Source organism: Cetorhinus maximus, chromosome 2, assembly GCF_964194155.1.
Source record: "Cetorhinus maximus chromosome 2, sCetMax3.hap1.1, whole genome shotgun sequence".
In the NCBI taxonomy this organism is placed as follows: Eukaryota; Metazoa; Chordata; class Chondrichthyes; order Lamniformes; family Cetorhinidae; genus Cetorhinus; species Cetorhinus maximus.
The window spans coordinates 35,860,222-35,876,875 of NC_135880.1; the positions used below are offsets into that span (position 1 = coordinate 35,860,222).

Sequence of the window (16,654 nt, forward strand, 5' to 3'; positions counted from 1 at the left end):
ATGGCATCACAAGTGCACATCCAAATATTTCTTAAATGTTATGAGGGTTTCTGCCTCTACCACCCTTTCAGGCAGTGAGTTCCAGATTCCCACCACCCTCTGGGTGAAAAGATTCTTCCTCACATCCCCTCTAAACCTCCTGCCCCTTGCCTTAAATCTATGCCACCTGGTTATTGATCCCTCCACCAAGGGGAAAAGTTCCTTCCTGTCTACCCTACCTATGCCCCTCATAATTTTATACACCTTAATCATGTCCCCCCTCAATCTCCTCTGCTCCAAGGAAAATAACCCCAGTCTATCCAATCTCTCCTCATAACCAAAACTCTCCAGCCCAGGCAACATCCTGGTAAATATCCTCTGCAACTCTCTCTAGTGCAATCACATCCTTCCTATAATGCGGATTCCAGAACTGCACACAATACTCTAGCTGTGGCCTAACCAGTATTTTATACGGTTCCAACATAACCTCCCTGCTCTTATATTCTATGCCTCGGCTAATAAAGGTAAATATCCCATATGCCTTCTTAACCACCTTCTCTACCTGTCCCGCTACCTTAAGGGGCCGGTGGACATGCACACCAAGGTCCCTCTGATCCTCAGTACTTCCCAGGGTCCTACCATTCATCGTGTATTCCTGTGCCTTGTTTGTCCTGCCCAAATGCATCACCTCACACTTGTCCGGATTAAATTCCATTTGCCACTGATCAGCTCATCTGACCAGCCCATCTATATCCTCCCATAATCTAAGGCTATCCTCCTCACTATTTATCACCCCACCAATTTTCGTGTCAACCGCGAACTTACTGATCAACCCTCCTACATTCAAGTCTAAATCGTTTATATATACCACAAACAGCAAGGGACCCAACACATATCCCTGTGGAGCCCCACTGGACACAGGCATCCAGTCACAAAAACACCCCTCGACCATCACCCTCTGCTTCCTGCCACTCAGCAAATTCTGGATCCAATTTGCCAAATTGCCTTGGATCCCATGGGCTCTTACCTTCGTTATCAGTCTCCCATGCGGGACCTTGTCAACAACAGACACAAAACGTTCCTCAAGAATACTCAAATTTTTCATCTGTAAACTGCAATAGGGATTAAATACCTGGCAAAGATGTCTTAATTAAGCTGACACGCAGTTTTAACTTTAAATTAACCCAATTTCATTCAAATGACTGACATTTTATGTATTTAATTGCTTTCAACTAAATTAATACAGAGCATAAACATTTCAATTAGTCAAAAATTAAGCAGAGGAAAGTCAAATAACTGAACGTTTGCAACCTGCATTGAGATTGAAGGAGAGAATAGCAAAATGCACAAAGATTATTCCAATATTTGAAAGTTTCCAGCTCTAAGATGGGATCAGCCTGTGCTCAGTGGTAGCAGTCTTGCTAGATAAGGAGGTTCTGGTCTCAAAGCCCACTTCAGAGAGAACATGATCAGTGCAGCAATGAGGAAATGCTGTAATGCATTTCAGATGAAGAGTTAACTGAGACCCTTTCCATCCTCAAGTGGATGTAAAATATTTTATGGCATTGATTTGAAGAAGAGCAGGGGAGTTACCCCAACGTCCTGATCAACATTCATACCTCGACCAACGTAATCAAAATCAGACTGTCTGATCATTTCTTTTATGCTGATAGTGGTCCCCCAGCTGTGCACAAATTGCAACGATTACTTACATTACAGTACTGCCTGCATTTGAAATGTAATTAATTGGCTGTGTAGCACTTTGAATGTCTAAGGTACTGTAAAGTGCTATACAAATGCAGGTCTCTTTATGATGGCACTTGTGTTCTCTATGAAGTTTAACTTAAAATAAAATGGAGACATGATCAGCAGCAAATCATTCACAAATTGCTTCATTTTAGAAAGAAAATTCAGTTTATGTAAGTAATGTTTGAATGGTAAGGTAGAGAATACAACAAGCAGCTTGCATTTATATAATGCTTTTAGCATTAAATGAAATCTAAAGGTGTTTCACACAGGGATACGAAGACAAAAACTGACACGGAGCCAAAGAAGGGGCTATTACAAAGGGTAACCAAAAGTTAGGCAAAGGAAGTGCATATTTAAGAAGGTCCTAAAGGAGGAAGAGAAGTGAAGAGGTGGAGGGGTTTAGGGAGGGAATTACATGTTGCAACTGAAGGTATGGTCACCTATGGCAAGGCAAAGAGTGAGTGTGGTGGCCGTAAAGACCAGAGTCAAAGAAATGAAGTGTTCAGAGTGGGGTGTTGTAAGCTGGAAGAGGTTTCAGAGATACAGGTGAAGATGAAGCGATGAAGGGATTGAAATATGAGGATGATGATTTCAAATTAGAATCTTACAGCACAGAAAGAGGCCTGTTGATCCATTGTGCCTATGCTGGCTCTTCGAAAGAGCAATCCAATTAGTTCTACTCCCCCATTCTTTCCCCATAGCCCTGATTTTTTTCCTTTTCAAATATATATCCAATCCCTTTTTGAAAGCTCCTACTGAATCTAGTTCCAACACATTGCAGGTGGTGCATTCCAGATCATAAGGGTGGGCACCATCATTCTATCACTGCAGTCATCTCATTAGGACTAGCTTGTGGCTAAAGTATCGTTGGTGCGAGTATCGGGTGTCCATTATATAAAACATGCAGCACACGAATGTAAGCCTTAGAAACGCATCTATGATAAAACCTGAAATGTCAATCAAGGAAGTCTGCAGTATTACAGGACAACATGTGATAGGTAAGGATTTGTCACCTTCACACTGAAATGGTGGGATGGGTTTTGATCTACCTGCCTGGCAGAACCCGGGCGGGAAAGCAAATAAAATATTAGATAGAGTCATAGAGGTCTACAGCACAGAAAAAGGCCCTTCGGCCCATCGAGTCTACACCCATGTTACATAGATGTTACTATCCTGCCTGGATCCCACGGTTTAGAATTTTTACCTTCACTTCTGGACTGGTGGCATAGTCACCCAGCTAAAGCCTGCAGGATCCTTCTTTAAATATGCAGATATGATGATGTCATTGGGTACTGATTGCAATTTTAACTCTAGTCTGAGTAAACTGCTGCGGTTTTCCTTCAAAGTGAAGGCCTTTCGGAAGAAGCCATTTAAGCTAAAAGAGAGTTATATTACTTTGTGGGCCAAGGGGAGCATAAGTGCTCCTCCCAGTCTCAAAAGGAATGTTTATGCCTCCCTTGCTCTGGAGTGCGCACCTTTCCTCCCGCAAGACCCCCCCATCTAACGTGCTGGCGGGCAGTCAAGGGTTCCTCGATTTTCCACAGGCCAGCAGCCATTTCCCAACCAATTCCTGCCTATTCCAGATGGGAAGTCGACCAAAGGCGCATTAATAAAGCTGGCTTAAGTGGTTAAAATCGGCAGGGTCTCATTCTGCTGTGGGCAGGTGTGAAATTAACCTTAAGCGCAGTTTCCAGTTGGAAGCCCGTTGTGAGTTAGAATGCTCCCCAGTATCTTGGCCTCCAGAGGAAGTCACTTAATAATGATGATTAGTGCTCATGGAAATGCACATAACAGCCCTCAACTTCAGCAGTAAATGTTTCATGTGATGGGTAAAAATGGCTACTGCACCAAGCCTTTGCTCCACCCGAGATGACCTCAGCGATCACATGACTATGGCAAGCCACAGTGCACAAGAGGCAGCAGTGCACAAAGGCATTTCTCCAAATATTCCCCTTCTCATAAAAGGGAAAAGAAAACACTATCATTTGCAGTTGCAAGTTACCCACATACCGTCTATAAAGAAAGTCACCACAGCGAACAGAAAATTGTTCATTGTAGTCTGTCTCATCTTTATCTGTCTCCATACATAATCTTTAAAGTATTCAGGTCTTCCAATGGTACATGTATGGGTTGTTGTTGGTTGTTTGTCTGGTGTCTGCTGGTTGCCTCTCCGGGGAATGTCCTTTCCATTGCAAGTTGCCACTGATCCGTTGCATAAGTTGGGGAACAGTTGATCTCTAGGACTGATGGTCGTTCCGGTCCTTGTTCAGTTGGAGAAATCAACTCTGCTTCATCAGCTGTCTGTTTTGAAGGAGCAGTTTCTTTGATTGCATGTTGTTGTGTGTCTGCGGTTGTGGCGATATAGCTGGTTGTTCACTTCCATCGTGTATGATTGAGGTGACCATTGCTTTACACAGGTCCCAAGTTGCCAAGCAGGCTGACTTTTGTTGAGTGCATTGAATGTATGCACTCTGCCCAGCTCTCCAACTCTCAGCTCTGGCAACGATTTGGCCACTTCATCAAAGTGAAATCTGGCTTTCTGCTGTTTCACTTTGATTTTGTCACTCGCTCCTGTTACAGCTTCTGGATTCAGCAGCTATTGAAAGAGTATTTTGCCTGCGGTGTGACATTAGTCACCGGATAGGACACTTTTCATACCTTCAGTAGGTGTGTTTCTCCACTCTAAAATCACCCTGTACAAGTCTGTGCTGGATGTACTTCATTTTTGATGATCCCTTTGGTAATTTTTACCACTGCCTTGGCTGAGGATAGTATGGAGATGATGTGTAGTGCTGATTTGCTCCACAATATTTACATCCAGTACTCTGGCCTTGATCTTTTCTCCTCCTGTAAATAGTTCTTCCTTTTCTTCATTGTCTTGTGCTTGGAAGGCCTGAACTGCCTCTCAGCATAGTGCAAAAACCTCATCAGTTCTCCCATCAATACTCTTCAGCTGTTGATTGACCATGTCAGAGCTTCTGCACATGTCAATCGCTCTCTTGAGAGTAAATTTCTCTTCTCTCAGCGGACGTGCTCTCACGGTGGGATCTCTTGTTCTTAAGGCAATCCTGTCTCTGGTCAGATCATCCTTCAAATTCACAAGATTCACCTAGGTGTTTCAGTGCAGTCACACACAGATCAATATTCTCCATCGTGTCCGTGCCGGCCAGAAAAAGATGAAAAAGAAACTAACCGCTCATTTTAATCCCACTTTGCAGTACCTGGTCCGTAGCCTTGCAGGTTACAGAGCTTCAGGTGCAGATCCAGGTGCCTTTTAAATGAGTTGAGAGTTTCAGCCTCAGCCACTGATTGAGGCAGTGAATTCCAGATGCCCGCCACCCTCTGGGTGAAAAAGTTTTTCCTCATGTCCCCTCTAATCCTTCTACCAATCACTTTAAATCTATGCCCCCTGGTAATTGGGGAAACAAGTCTTTCCTGCCTGCCCTATCTAGGCCCCCTCAATTTTATACACCTCAATATTCCCCCTCTTCCTGAACTCTGGTGGTGAACATGGAGGGTCACAAATAACATCAGTAGAGGTTTCCAAGTGGGTCTTCAAAGCCTCCAAAATTTTATAAGACTCTCTTTTCTGATCTTCAGTGAGGTCTAGGGTGCAATGCAGCTTGTAGCACTCTTTCCCCAGCACTGATAACATAGATGCTACTCTTACTTGTTTCTTGCTTATGATGGCTATGTGACAGTTTCATAGTTCTCTGAGACTGGAAGAATTTCCAATTCATTTGCAAATCTGCCTTCATTTCCACGGGATCTGGCACTGGGATATTCAAAGCTATACTGACTCGCCAGCAGTCAATACCTTGTACAAAGTTGCAGACTGACGTTTTAATTATTCTCTGCTGTTTCTTACAGAGGCTGACCCTCTTACAGCTATAAAAATCCATTCAATTCCAGATGCTCACGCCTGGCACCATTGGTAGAATTTTTTGGTTGGCATGTGGGCACGTGCCTGACCCAATCAGATGCGAAGTAATGCGAGATGACGTCGGATGAGCGTCCCAACATCATCCCGCACTTGCGCGATATTTCAGTCAGCGGGCGCGTGCAAAAGTCAGAAGCGCGCCCGCCGAAAATTAAGAGGCCAATTAGTGCAATTAAAGTTGTAATTGTCTCTGGGTTTTCATGGTCCGTCCAGCCTTACGGTTGGTGGACGGGCGAATCTGCCAGGCGGACTTTGCATTTTTCATGAAACTTCATCCAAGTGCAGGATGAGGTTTCCGTTATTAACTTTAAAAAAATGTATGGACAGAATTTTTATCATGTATATGTTCAGGTGACTGATTGTGATGCACGGACGCTATTTTCCAGATTTTAACAACTTTATTTATCGGTTTTAAAGTCTTCAGCTCCCTGAGGCAGCTCCCTGCCTTCAGGGAGCTTTCATTCAGCGCTCGCCCACGCCAGCACTTACGTCAGTGCCCACCCTCCTCCCACCCCGGCAGCGCTGAGAATTTCAGCGCATGCTTCACACTGGCTGGCCATCCAGCATGAAACCGCGGTCGGGAGCAGATCGCGGTTGGCGGTCCGTTCCCCCGGCACTCCTGGGCCCCGCCAATCGCGCTTGCACACCGACTTAAATATCCTGCTCCATGTTCCATGTGGTGGGTAAAAATAGCTTCTGCACCAAGCTGTTGTTTCCACCCAAGATGACCTTAGCAGTCACATGACTATGGCAAGTCAGAGTACACAAGAGGCAGTAGTGCACAAAGGCATTTCACCAAACAGTGAAAGGCACTGACAAGATTGATGTGCACTTTAACTTTGCAAATGCAAGATGAGAAGTAAGGCAAACCAACAAAACTGGGTACTTGCTAAGAGCATTATTGTACACAGAAGAAAAGCATTATTAGTTGACCTGCAATGGATGCAAGACCAGCAGGCCAGTAATGAAAAACTGTTAATAGTTGGGCCATAGAATAAAGGCAAACCAGGGAAGCAAAAGGAAAGATGAGTTTTAAAATAAATCATGGGGTTAACAGTATTTCCCAGGGCAGTGGAAATAGAAACACTGTCCTGTGGGAGCAATATAGCAGCATTAAACTGAGCTGACCGCGCAAGGTCAGCTCCATTAAAAATTGACACACTATACCTCTAGCACCAGATATTTTGTATAGCACCATAGAATCACAGAAGAGTTACAGTGCAGAAAAAGGCCATTCAGCCCATCGTGTCTGTGCCGGCCAGAAAAACAAACTAACCGCTCATTTTAATCCCACTTTGCAGTACCTGGTCCGTAGCCTTGCAGGTTACAGAGCTTCAGGTGCAGATCCAGGTGCCTTTTAAATGAGTTGAGAGTTTCAGCGTCAGCCACTGATTGAGGCAGTGAATTCCAGATGCCCGCCACCCTCTGGGTGAAAAAGTTTTTCCTCATGTCCCCTCTAATCCTTCTACCAATCACCTTAAATCTATGCCCCCTGGTAATTGGGGAAACAAGTCTTTCCTGCCTGCCCTATCCAGGCCCCCTCAATTTTATACACCTCAATTAGGTCACCCCTCAGCCTCCTCAGTTCCAAGGAAAACAACCCCAGCCTATCTAATCTCTCCTCATAGCTGCAATTTTCAAGCCCTGGCAGTATTCTTGCAAATCTCCTCTGCACTCTCTCCAGAGCTATTATGTCCTTCCTGAAATGTGGTGACCAGAACTGTACACAAAATTCCAGCTGTGGCCTAACCAGCATTTTATACAGTTCCATGTAGATGGTAGCACACTTGCCTCAGAGTCACAAGTTCAAGACACCTCCAGTTCTTTGAGCACAGAATTCAAGGCTGACACTCCAATGCAGTACTGAGAGAGTGCTGCACTGTTGGAGGTGCTATGTTCAGAAGGATTTTAAACTAAGGCCCTATCTGCCCGCTCAGGTGCACGTAAAGCAGGCTTGTCCATCACGCCGCCCGTGGGCCAGATGTGGCCCGCGAAACCCCCCAATGTGGCCCCCCGAGTTTTCAAAATGCCGGTAAGTGCAGTGGAAGATTCTGAAAGTCTCCGTTCCTCCAATTAAAGCCTGTTCCTCTGCCACATATGCTGCCTATCAGCAGCAAGCAGCAAATATGGGAGAGAAGCAGCCTGTGATTGGAGGAGCAGCAACAGTGACGCAACAACTGCGCTCCGGAGAATAGAGAGAGAAAAAGGCTGCCGTGCCGTGCCAGACCGGAAGATATTCGCTGCCGGGCTGGGAAGGGGAGGGAGACGATCACTGCCAAGCCGGGAAGGGGAGGGAGAGACTTGCTGCTGGGCCAGAAGAGGCTGGATGCGATAGTGTGGGCTGTGGGGAGAGGTTGGGGGGGCGGTGTTGTGTGCGGTGGAGGGGGGGGGTGTGGAGAAGATGAAAAGGCTCGCTGATCCGGGGTATGGGAGAGAGAGTGAGTCAGTGTGAGAGTGAGTAAGTGTGGGAGAAAGAGAGAGCGAATGAGTGAGTATGGGAGAGAGACAGAGAGAGAGAGATAGAGATAAAGATAGAGACAGAGATAGAGAGAGAGAGAGAGAGAGAGGGTGTGTGAGTGAGTGAGTGAGTGAGGGAGAGAGAGTGGGGGAGGGAAAGTGTGAGTGAGTGAGAGTGGGAGAGAGAGTGTGTGTGAGATTGGGATAGAGAGTGAATGAGTGAGTGTGGGAGAGAGAGTAAGTGAGTGAGTGAGTGTGGGGAGAGAGACAGTGAGTGAGGGAGAGAGAGAGAGAGAGAGAGTGTGAGTGAGTGTGGGAGAGAGTGAGTGAGTGTGGGAGAGTGACTGAGTGTGGGAGAGAGAGAGAAAGAGTGAATGAGTTAGTGTGGGAGAGAGAGTAAGTGAGTGAGTGAGTGTGGGGAGAGAGACAGTAAGTGAGGGAGAGAGAGTGTGAGTGAGTGTGGGAGAGTGAAAGTGAGTGTGGGAGAGAGAGTGAGTGTGGGAGAGTGAGTGAGTGTGGGAGAGAGAGAGTGAATGAATGAGGGAGGGTGAGAGAATAAGTGAGTGAGTGAGAGTGGGGGAATGCGTGATTGAGTGAGTGTGGGAGGCAGTGTGAGTGAGTGTGGGAGAGGGAGTAAGTGGGAGAGAGAGAGTGAATGAGTGAGTGTGGGAGAGTGTGTGAGTGAGTATGGGAGATTGAGTAAGTGAGTGAGAGAGTGTGGGAGGGAGAGAGAGAGAGAGTGTGAGCGAGTGTGAGAGGGAGAGTGAGTGACACTACGACAGTGAATATGCTTCAAAAATATTTAGCTGGCTGCAAGGTGCTGGCATCCAGTAGTCAAGAAAAGTGCTATATAAATGCAAGGCTTTCTTTTTCTTTTTGTATAACACACTCAGAGGGAGATATTGGCCCCATCAACTATTAAAGAGTTGTACATCACTTTTAGAGTGGAATCTGATCAAAATTCTAAAAGGCATGGAGGCTGATTAGGTCCAGCTTTAAGAAGCTGACTTTAAGTTCATGTCTTGAAATGTAGCTGAACAAATTAACATTAAATACAAAATATGCCAAGAAATGCCTGCAAACAAACCCTGCAGTTACCGGCAGCAGATCCCTCCTGTTGAAGCTAAAGGATAAACGAATGGGAAAAGCTTTCCCTTACTGCGCCTGTATGACACATATCAGGTGTCATGTAATGCGGCTCACCAGCTCCCAATATGCATCAGCATTACAGGCACAAAGATTGCGTTCAGGCCACATATATTCTTGCGAAGACAACTACAAGGAACTTTTAAGCGCTTTGGGCAGAATTTTGCCCTTGTCGGGCGGGCTCGGTGGGGACAGGCAGGGGCGGTCAGGAAGCCGACCATCGCCCGCGATAGAGGCCGGGAGGCAATTTCACGCGGGCAGGCCAACTAAGGCCAGCCCAGCGTGAAACGCGAGCGACAGCGCTCAGCGCTGCCTGTGCGGGCGGGGGGAGGAGGGCAAGTGGGCAAGCACAGAGCTGCCTCAGGGAGATGAAGGGTTTTTAAAAAAAAATAAAGAAATGAAAAATGTCATAAGACATGCGCCCTCATGTGACTCTGTCACATGAGTAGGGACATGATAATAATTACATTTTAAAATTTTAACATTATTTTTATTTGCTTTAGGAAACCTCATCCCGCCCGTGGATGAGGTTTCTGAAAATGTGCAAAGGCCGCTTGACCTTTTCGCCTGCCCAACAGCCGTAAGGTTGGACGGGCAGCGAAAAATTTCTTTCAATGACCTTGTTAATGGCCTTAATGTGCCGCTGACTGAAATATTGCGCGACGGCGCGTTGATGTCAAGATGCTTACCCTACGTCAACGCGCATCATTTTATGCTCGAGCAGGTCGGGCACGTGCCTGCCGAGTTAAAAATTTTGCCCCTTGTTTCAATGTTAAAATTGTCATAAAGGAAACATGCCAAATTGGCAGTGGAGGACAACGTTATATCATAGGTTATAGTCAGGATTGATAGTGAATACATTTTTTTTATTCATTTACAGGATGTGAGTGCCACTGGCTGGGCCAGCATTTATTGCCCATCCCCAAATGCCCTTGAGAAGGTGGCGGTGAGCTGCCTTCTTGAACCGCTGCAGTCCCTGTGGTGTAGGTACACCCACAGTGCTGTTAAATTTAAGTTAAGACATATAAATATAGATAGGGATATTTGATGGAGGTTTATGGTCAAGTATCCTGTCCGAGCATTAAATCTGACCGGTTTAGGAGATCAAGATGGATAAAACCCAGACACCGAACCTCAGCTGCTTTGCTCCAACTGTAACAGTAATAGAGAAGGAAGTGCCAGACACATCAGGTAAAGCTCAAATAAGGTCATGGTCTACATGCTTAATAGTGAACTGGGCTAGATCAGCAAAATTGGTTTGGCAAGCAACTTAATTAAAATGCAAAATGTGCAAACTGCACTGAGTTTATAATGGTGACTTTAATAAAAATAATTGCTGCTCGTATTTCAAAGTACACATTTTACTTGCATTACTGATTGGAGGGGGTGGACAGAAATGATATACATATTGCTACTTGTCAGAAATGTTACTGAATCATACATCCCAAATCTCCTGGTGCATGCGATCATGTAACAACAGTTAATAAGTAGATATACATCTGTTGGCAATTAGTATACATCAGGACTAATGTCAGTTCAAGGCAGAATAAATGATGGCAATCCTTAAACTAAACCATCTTTTGGTTAACTTCTTTCAGCACTGAGCTTCATTCACAGCATACAACATATTTCTAATATTGCCTTTGAATATTATTTGCGGCATCTTTCTTATGCTTTGTGTAAGAAAAATTCAAAGTTTATACTTCTGTATGGTTTGTTTTCTTAAAATGATGTAAACACGTTTCCAAAGGTTAAATATGAAGCTCCCCTCATCTTAGTACTGTATAGTATTACTGTGTTAGCAATATGAAGAGATCTCTGTAAATATACCTTTAGGAATGTCATGTCATCGAGCTCAATACACTTCCTCGTCTTCTCAACAGTTTCCTTTGCAGAATCAATGCCACATCGATAATGGGCCATCTGGTCACACAAATGCTCCAGTTTCATTTTCTTCTCCTCTTCTAGGACCTGTGACATTTCTGTGTACTGTGACAGCAGCAGCTTCATTACTTCCTCGTGCTGCTCCTCAAGAAATTTTTCCTCCTTGGTATAGTTTTCCTGTCATTGCCAGAGAAATAAATCATTAAGAAATTGGCCCAGCTTCCTCCCTGGTCTACAATAATGTTTGTTTATTTCCATTCATTTATGGGGTGTGGGCATCGCTGGTTAGGCCAGCATTTACTACCCATCCCTAATTGCTCTTGAGAAGGTGGTGGTGAGCTGCCTTCTTAAACCGCTGCAGTCCATGTCGTGTAGGCACACCCACAGTGCTGTTAGGGAGAGAGTTCCAGGACTTTGACCCAGCGACAGTGAAGGAACAGCGATACATTTCCAAGTCAGGATGGTGAGTGACTTGGAGGGGAACTTCCAGGTGGTGGTGTTCCCATGCATCTGCTGCCCTTGTCCTTCTAGATGATAGTGGTCATGGGCTTGAAAGGTGCTGACTAAGGAGCCTTGGTGAGCTCCCACAGTGTATCTTGTAGATGGTACACACTGCTGCCACTGTGCATCGGTGGTGGAGGAAGTGAATGTTTATGGATGGGGTGCCAATCAAGCGGGTGCTTTGTCCTGGATGATGTCAAGCGTCAAGCTTCTTGAGTGTTATTGAAACTGCATTCATTCAGGCAAGTGGAGAGTATTTCATCACACTCCTGACTTGTAGGTAGTGGATAGGCTTTGGGTGTCAGGAGGTGAGTTACTCTCTGCAGGATTCCTAGCCTCTGACTTGTTCTTGTAGCCACGGTATTTATATGGCTAGTCCAGTTCAGGTTTTGATCAATGGTAACCCCCAGGATGTTGAAAGTGAGGGATTCAGTGATGGTAATGCCACTGAATATCAAAGGGAGATGGTTAGATTCTCTCTTGTTGGAGATGACCATTGCCTGGCACTTGTTGCTTATCTGATGGACTGAAACTCACCATGCTACCCATATTCTACTAAATCTCCAAATGAATCAGCAAGTACATTTTCAGTTCCTTTATCAAGGCAGTGTTTGGGACACATATGTGGGGTTAACGTAGAAACTGAAATGCTGTGAACTTTAAAATATATTTTGAAAATGCAATTTATAATAGAGAAATATATTCCCCAAATATAAAATTAATATTCCAGGGCCAGTTAGGATGTTCAGCAATAATTATGAACTTTAGTGCACCATTAAAAATCCAATTACACCTCATTCAACAAGGTGTAACTTTCTCAATGGATTTTAAAGCAAGATTAATTAGGGTAAAAGAACAAGTTCTTGTCAGCTCCGTGATTTTTACTTGATTGGTGTCTAAGGGGGACTTCAACCTTGCCCCCTATGAGGAAGTCTAGAATCACCAACAGCAACTTCTACAGTTAACAGCACATGTACCACTCCAGAAGTGGCTGTCAGCTTCAAAGGAGTAACAGTGGCGAACTCTGGAAGTTTCTCTGTCAGTATTCCTACAAAATCTGGACCATTGTGTCAATTTTGACCTCTCCACATAGCAGGGCAAATGGAGATGTTGAAGATGACTCAGAGGAAGGCAGCAAGAATTGTTCTGTGCTATTAGTTATCAGGATAGGCTCAAAGAACTGGAGTTTTTTTCATTGGAGAAGTAAGATGCGTTAATTTGAGGTTCCTCAAATAATGAAGAGTCATACGGACTCGAAATGTTAACTGTCTTCCTCTCCGCAGATGCTGTCAGACTTGCAGAGCTTTTCCAGCTATTTTTGTTTTCGTTTCAGATTTCCAGCATCCGCAGTATTATGCTTTTATATTCTATTTGGGTTGCTAGGATATTATGAGCTAGGTAGGGATAGAATTAGGGGGCATCAGCATAAAAGATGAAAAGATTGGTTAAATGCCAGGAGGCTCTGATTTTCAAAGAGAGGCACTGACCTCTAGAATTAGTTACCAAACCTGCAGTAATTATGCTCATCGTTGGACAAATGTTTTGAAGCCAAGAGCATCTCACGTTATAAATACTAGATGAGGGTTTTGCCACAGTTATCGATAGCTATTGGACAGTTACTGAAATCCTTTGCGGCTTGATTGATTGCCTTCAGAGGAGATGGACAAATTTCCCAGTTTATGTTCCTAAACTAACTAGAGGTTTTCTCTCTTTTTTTTCTCTCTAACAGAAGATTGTGTGCCTGGGCTTGGAGGAAAAGCAGCTGGGGCATTGATGACGTATGAAGGCTGCCCCATATTTGGATAGGATAACCTGGATGGACCAGTTTGTCTTTTTCTGAGCTTTTTAATATGTTTATGTTTAGTAAATGCAATTGCCAACTGAATTCAGAAACGCAGTCTTCCCAGCATCTTGCCGTTCAGTGCAGACAATTGGTGCCTCAAGGACAATGGCCTATAAACTAAAGTTGTGCTTGTTGCCTATTGCTAAATGTTTTCATTGCTCAGCCTAAGTTTTTCAACTGTCCTGCATGCGGTATAGTGTAACAGACCAAACTACACTGCACTAAACATGAGAAAACCCCTAGTACACACGATTGCCCATTGCGGGCCCAATCTTCACCTATCCATGATTTAAGTAAACTAAAAACAACAAGTTATTATAACAAGCCAGTTCTGTGTGTGTGTGTGTGTGTGTGTGTGTGCGCGTGTGTGTGTGTGTGACTGACAGGGGAAAAAAAAAAGAGATGCAGGTTAGCTGCGTATTACATTAATGTAGAGATGTTTTTATAAGCGAGAGAAGGTCAGTTAAACAGTGTATGTTTCTCTCAGTTGTTACAGTCTGTCTCTTTGGTTTCTCTTGGCTCTTGCTCAGGCCTGGCAACCAATAAGGGTCCCTGTTGTAGAGGCAGCTTCTCCACAGGAGAGAGAGGGAGTGTGAGAGGGAGTGTGAGAGAGAAAGTGAGAGAGAGGGAGAGAGAGCCTAGTCCTTTAAACCCACTTTCTCATCTCTCTTCCTGTAATGGTGGAGTGAAAGGAATCGCTCAGGGCTCCGACCGTGCTTTTTGCTTTTCATTTTCTGTCGTAAAAAAACAAACAAGAAAATAAATAAGGAGGAAGGGGAGGGGGGCAACTGGATCGGCAAGAGAACCGTGTGTAACGGCGAAAGGATCAGCTGGTGCCTTCAGTACAGGAAAGTCTCTCAGTGAGAGAGAAAAACCTTGATTAACATCCAAATTTTGGGATAGCTGAAACCTATATAATTCACTCCTATTATAAAGTATGTTCGCTGTTCGCGATTTTGTCCTTTGCGAGAATTCTCAGGAACGTAACCCCCGTGAATGGCGGGACATTACTGTATATACGTGCGGATGAAGATGAGGAGCACTGATAGAAAGTTGATTGCTGACAGGGAAGAATTCGGATATATACAGGTTCGTGGAATGGGCAGAATGGTAAGTGTAATGTCATGTGGCTAAATGTGAGGAGAAAGACAACAAGGAACAGGAGTATACATTTAATAAAAAGATGATGTGTATGAACAATGAGAGCTAAGGGTTCAAGTTTATAATTCCTTAAAATGTGAGTGCAGGTGGATAAAGCCACAAAAACTAATAGTATTTGGGGTTTTATGAGTAAAGAAGTAATGATGAAGTAATATCAACTATTGTTTAGGCCACATGCAGTTAGAGTATTATGGCTGCCCCAATGCAAAAGGAGCACTAAACCCATAATGTGCATAAGTCTATATTTTTGTAACAAAAAGTCTATATTTTTGTGTCCGGTATTATATGATTACTGAATTCAGAATGGAAAATCTTACTATAGTGTGCATAAATAACTCACATCAACAGCATTGAAAACATCTTCAAGTTCTGTCACAATTTCTTCCATTCTGTTTGCCTTTGCTCCTGCTGCTTGCACACACTCATCCAATTTTTCCTGTTAAGGAAAGCATTTAAAAACCAAGGCAATTACAAATTAATAACATTTTTAAAAATCTCTAATGCAATGACAAGCAATTTATGTCATAATTCTCCAGAGCCAGAAATCAAGTCAGTTGTTGACTGGCATATAAGTCATTTTCTCAAGTGATTTAATGGGGAAGAAACTATCCTCCGCCAAATTTCATTTCCTGCTGCAATCCTATAGGCCTAAGTTTGAGAAGCAGTGAGACAAATGTGTAAATGTATCTTTGTAGGCATATATTAAATATGTGAAAGGTTTGATCAACCTGTATACCAAGCTCAGAAATGTAACACCTTTAAGGCCCCAATACATACGTGCCCTGGTGTGGTTTAAGTGCAACCTGTTAAATGCATGTTACTATTGCTTGTTTGTGTGCTTAATAAACTATGAACATTAACTTCAATGTTTAAGAACCTCATCGATTAGAGGAATAGATAGGACATCTCATCATAAATGAATTTCATCCTCCAACAGATGAGATCAGCAACTAGTGCATAAAAAGCCAGATTCTGATCCCAAAGGACTCCAAGGGAAATGGGTTTGATGCCTTGCCAAGAGGGAGAAGGACATACTGGTCTTCAATATGGATCTTAGCAATGAGATGGGATGAAAAGAGGAGATAGTCGTGTAGTGGCAATGTCACTGGACTAGTAATCCTGAGGCCCAGTCTAATGCTGTGGGGTCATGGGTTCAAATCCCATCATGGCAGCTGGTGCAATTTTAATTCAGTTCATAAAATCTGGAATATAAAGCTAATCTCAGTAATGGTGACCATCATTGATTGTCCTAAGAACCCATCTGGTTCACTAACATGCCCTTTAGGGAAGGAAATCTGCCATCCTTACTTGGTCTGACCTACATTTGACTCCAGGCTCACAGTAATGTGGTTGACGCTAAACTGCCCTCTGAAATGGCCTCACAAACCTCTCAGTTCAAGGGCAATTAGGGATGGGCAACAAATGCTGACTGTGCCAGTGATGCCCACATCCCATGAAAGGATAAATTAAAAGCCTTTTGCAGACATCTATCAGAGCCAGTGGTGTAATTATTTGCAAAGGCAGAATTCTGTAGAGTAGAAACAGAAAGTGCTGGAAAAACCCGGCAGGTCTGGCAACACCTGTGGAGAGAGAAACAGAGTTAACGTTTTGAGTCCAACATTACTCTTCTTCAGAACTCCAGCGCTCCGAAGAAGAGTCATATTGGACTCGAAATATCAATTCTGTTTTTCTCTCCACAGCTACTGCCTGGCCTGCTGGGTTTTTCCATCACTTTGTTTTTATTTCAGATTTCCAGCATCTGTAGCAATCTGCTTTTATTTTAGTGCAGAATTCAGTGGATCCTGGAAATCATCAATAAAAATTGAAAATTTGGAGAACACACAGGAGATCAGGCAGCATCTTTGGAGAGAAACAGAGTTATTTCAGGTCAATGATCTTCCATGTCAAAACTCAATGATGAACACTCATCATCCTGAAAATTAACTCAGTTTCCGTCTACATTGATGCTGCCTGATGCTGCCTGACCTGTTGAG

The 16,654-nt window shown here is 43.9% G+C and overlaps 1 protein-coding gene across 1 annotated transcript in view; it reads right to left on the minus strand.

The window, feature by feature from the left end:
* The window catches only part of LOC144689979 (cardiomyopathy-associated protein 5-like), an 88,886-nt gene that overhangs the window by 42,356 nt on the left and 29,876 nt on the right, over nt 1–16,654 (minus strand). Inside the window, exons 3-4 of the mRNA XM_078557519.1 lie at nt 15,001–15,096; nt 11,102–11,332 (exon numbers count right to left, since the gene is read on the minus strand). Coding sequence (XP_078413645.1) covers nt 11,102–11,332; nt 15,001–15,096 — 327 coding nt within the window. The remainder of the gene's footprint in view (nt 1–11,101; nt 11,333–15,000; nt 15,097–16,654) is intronic.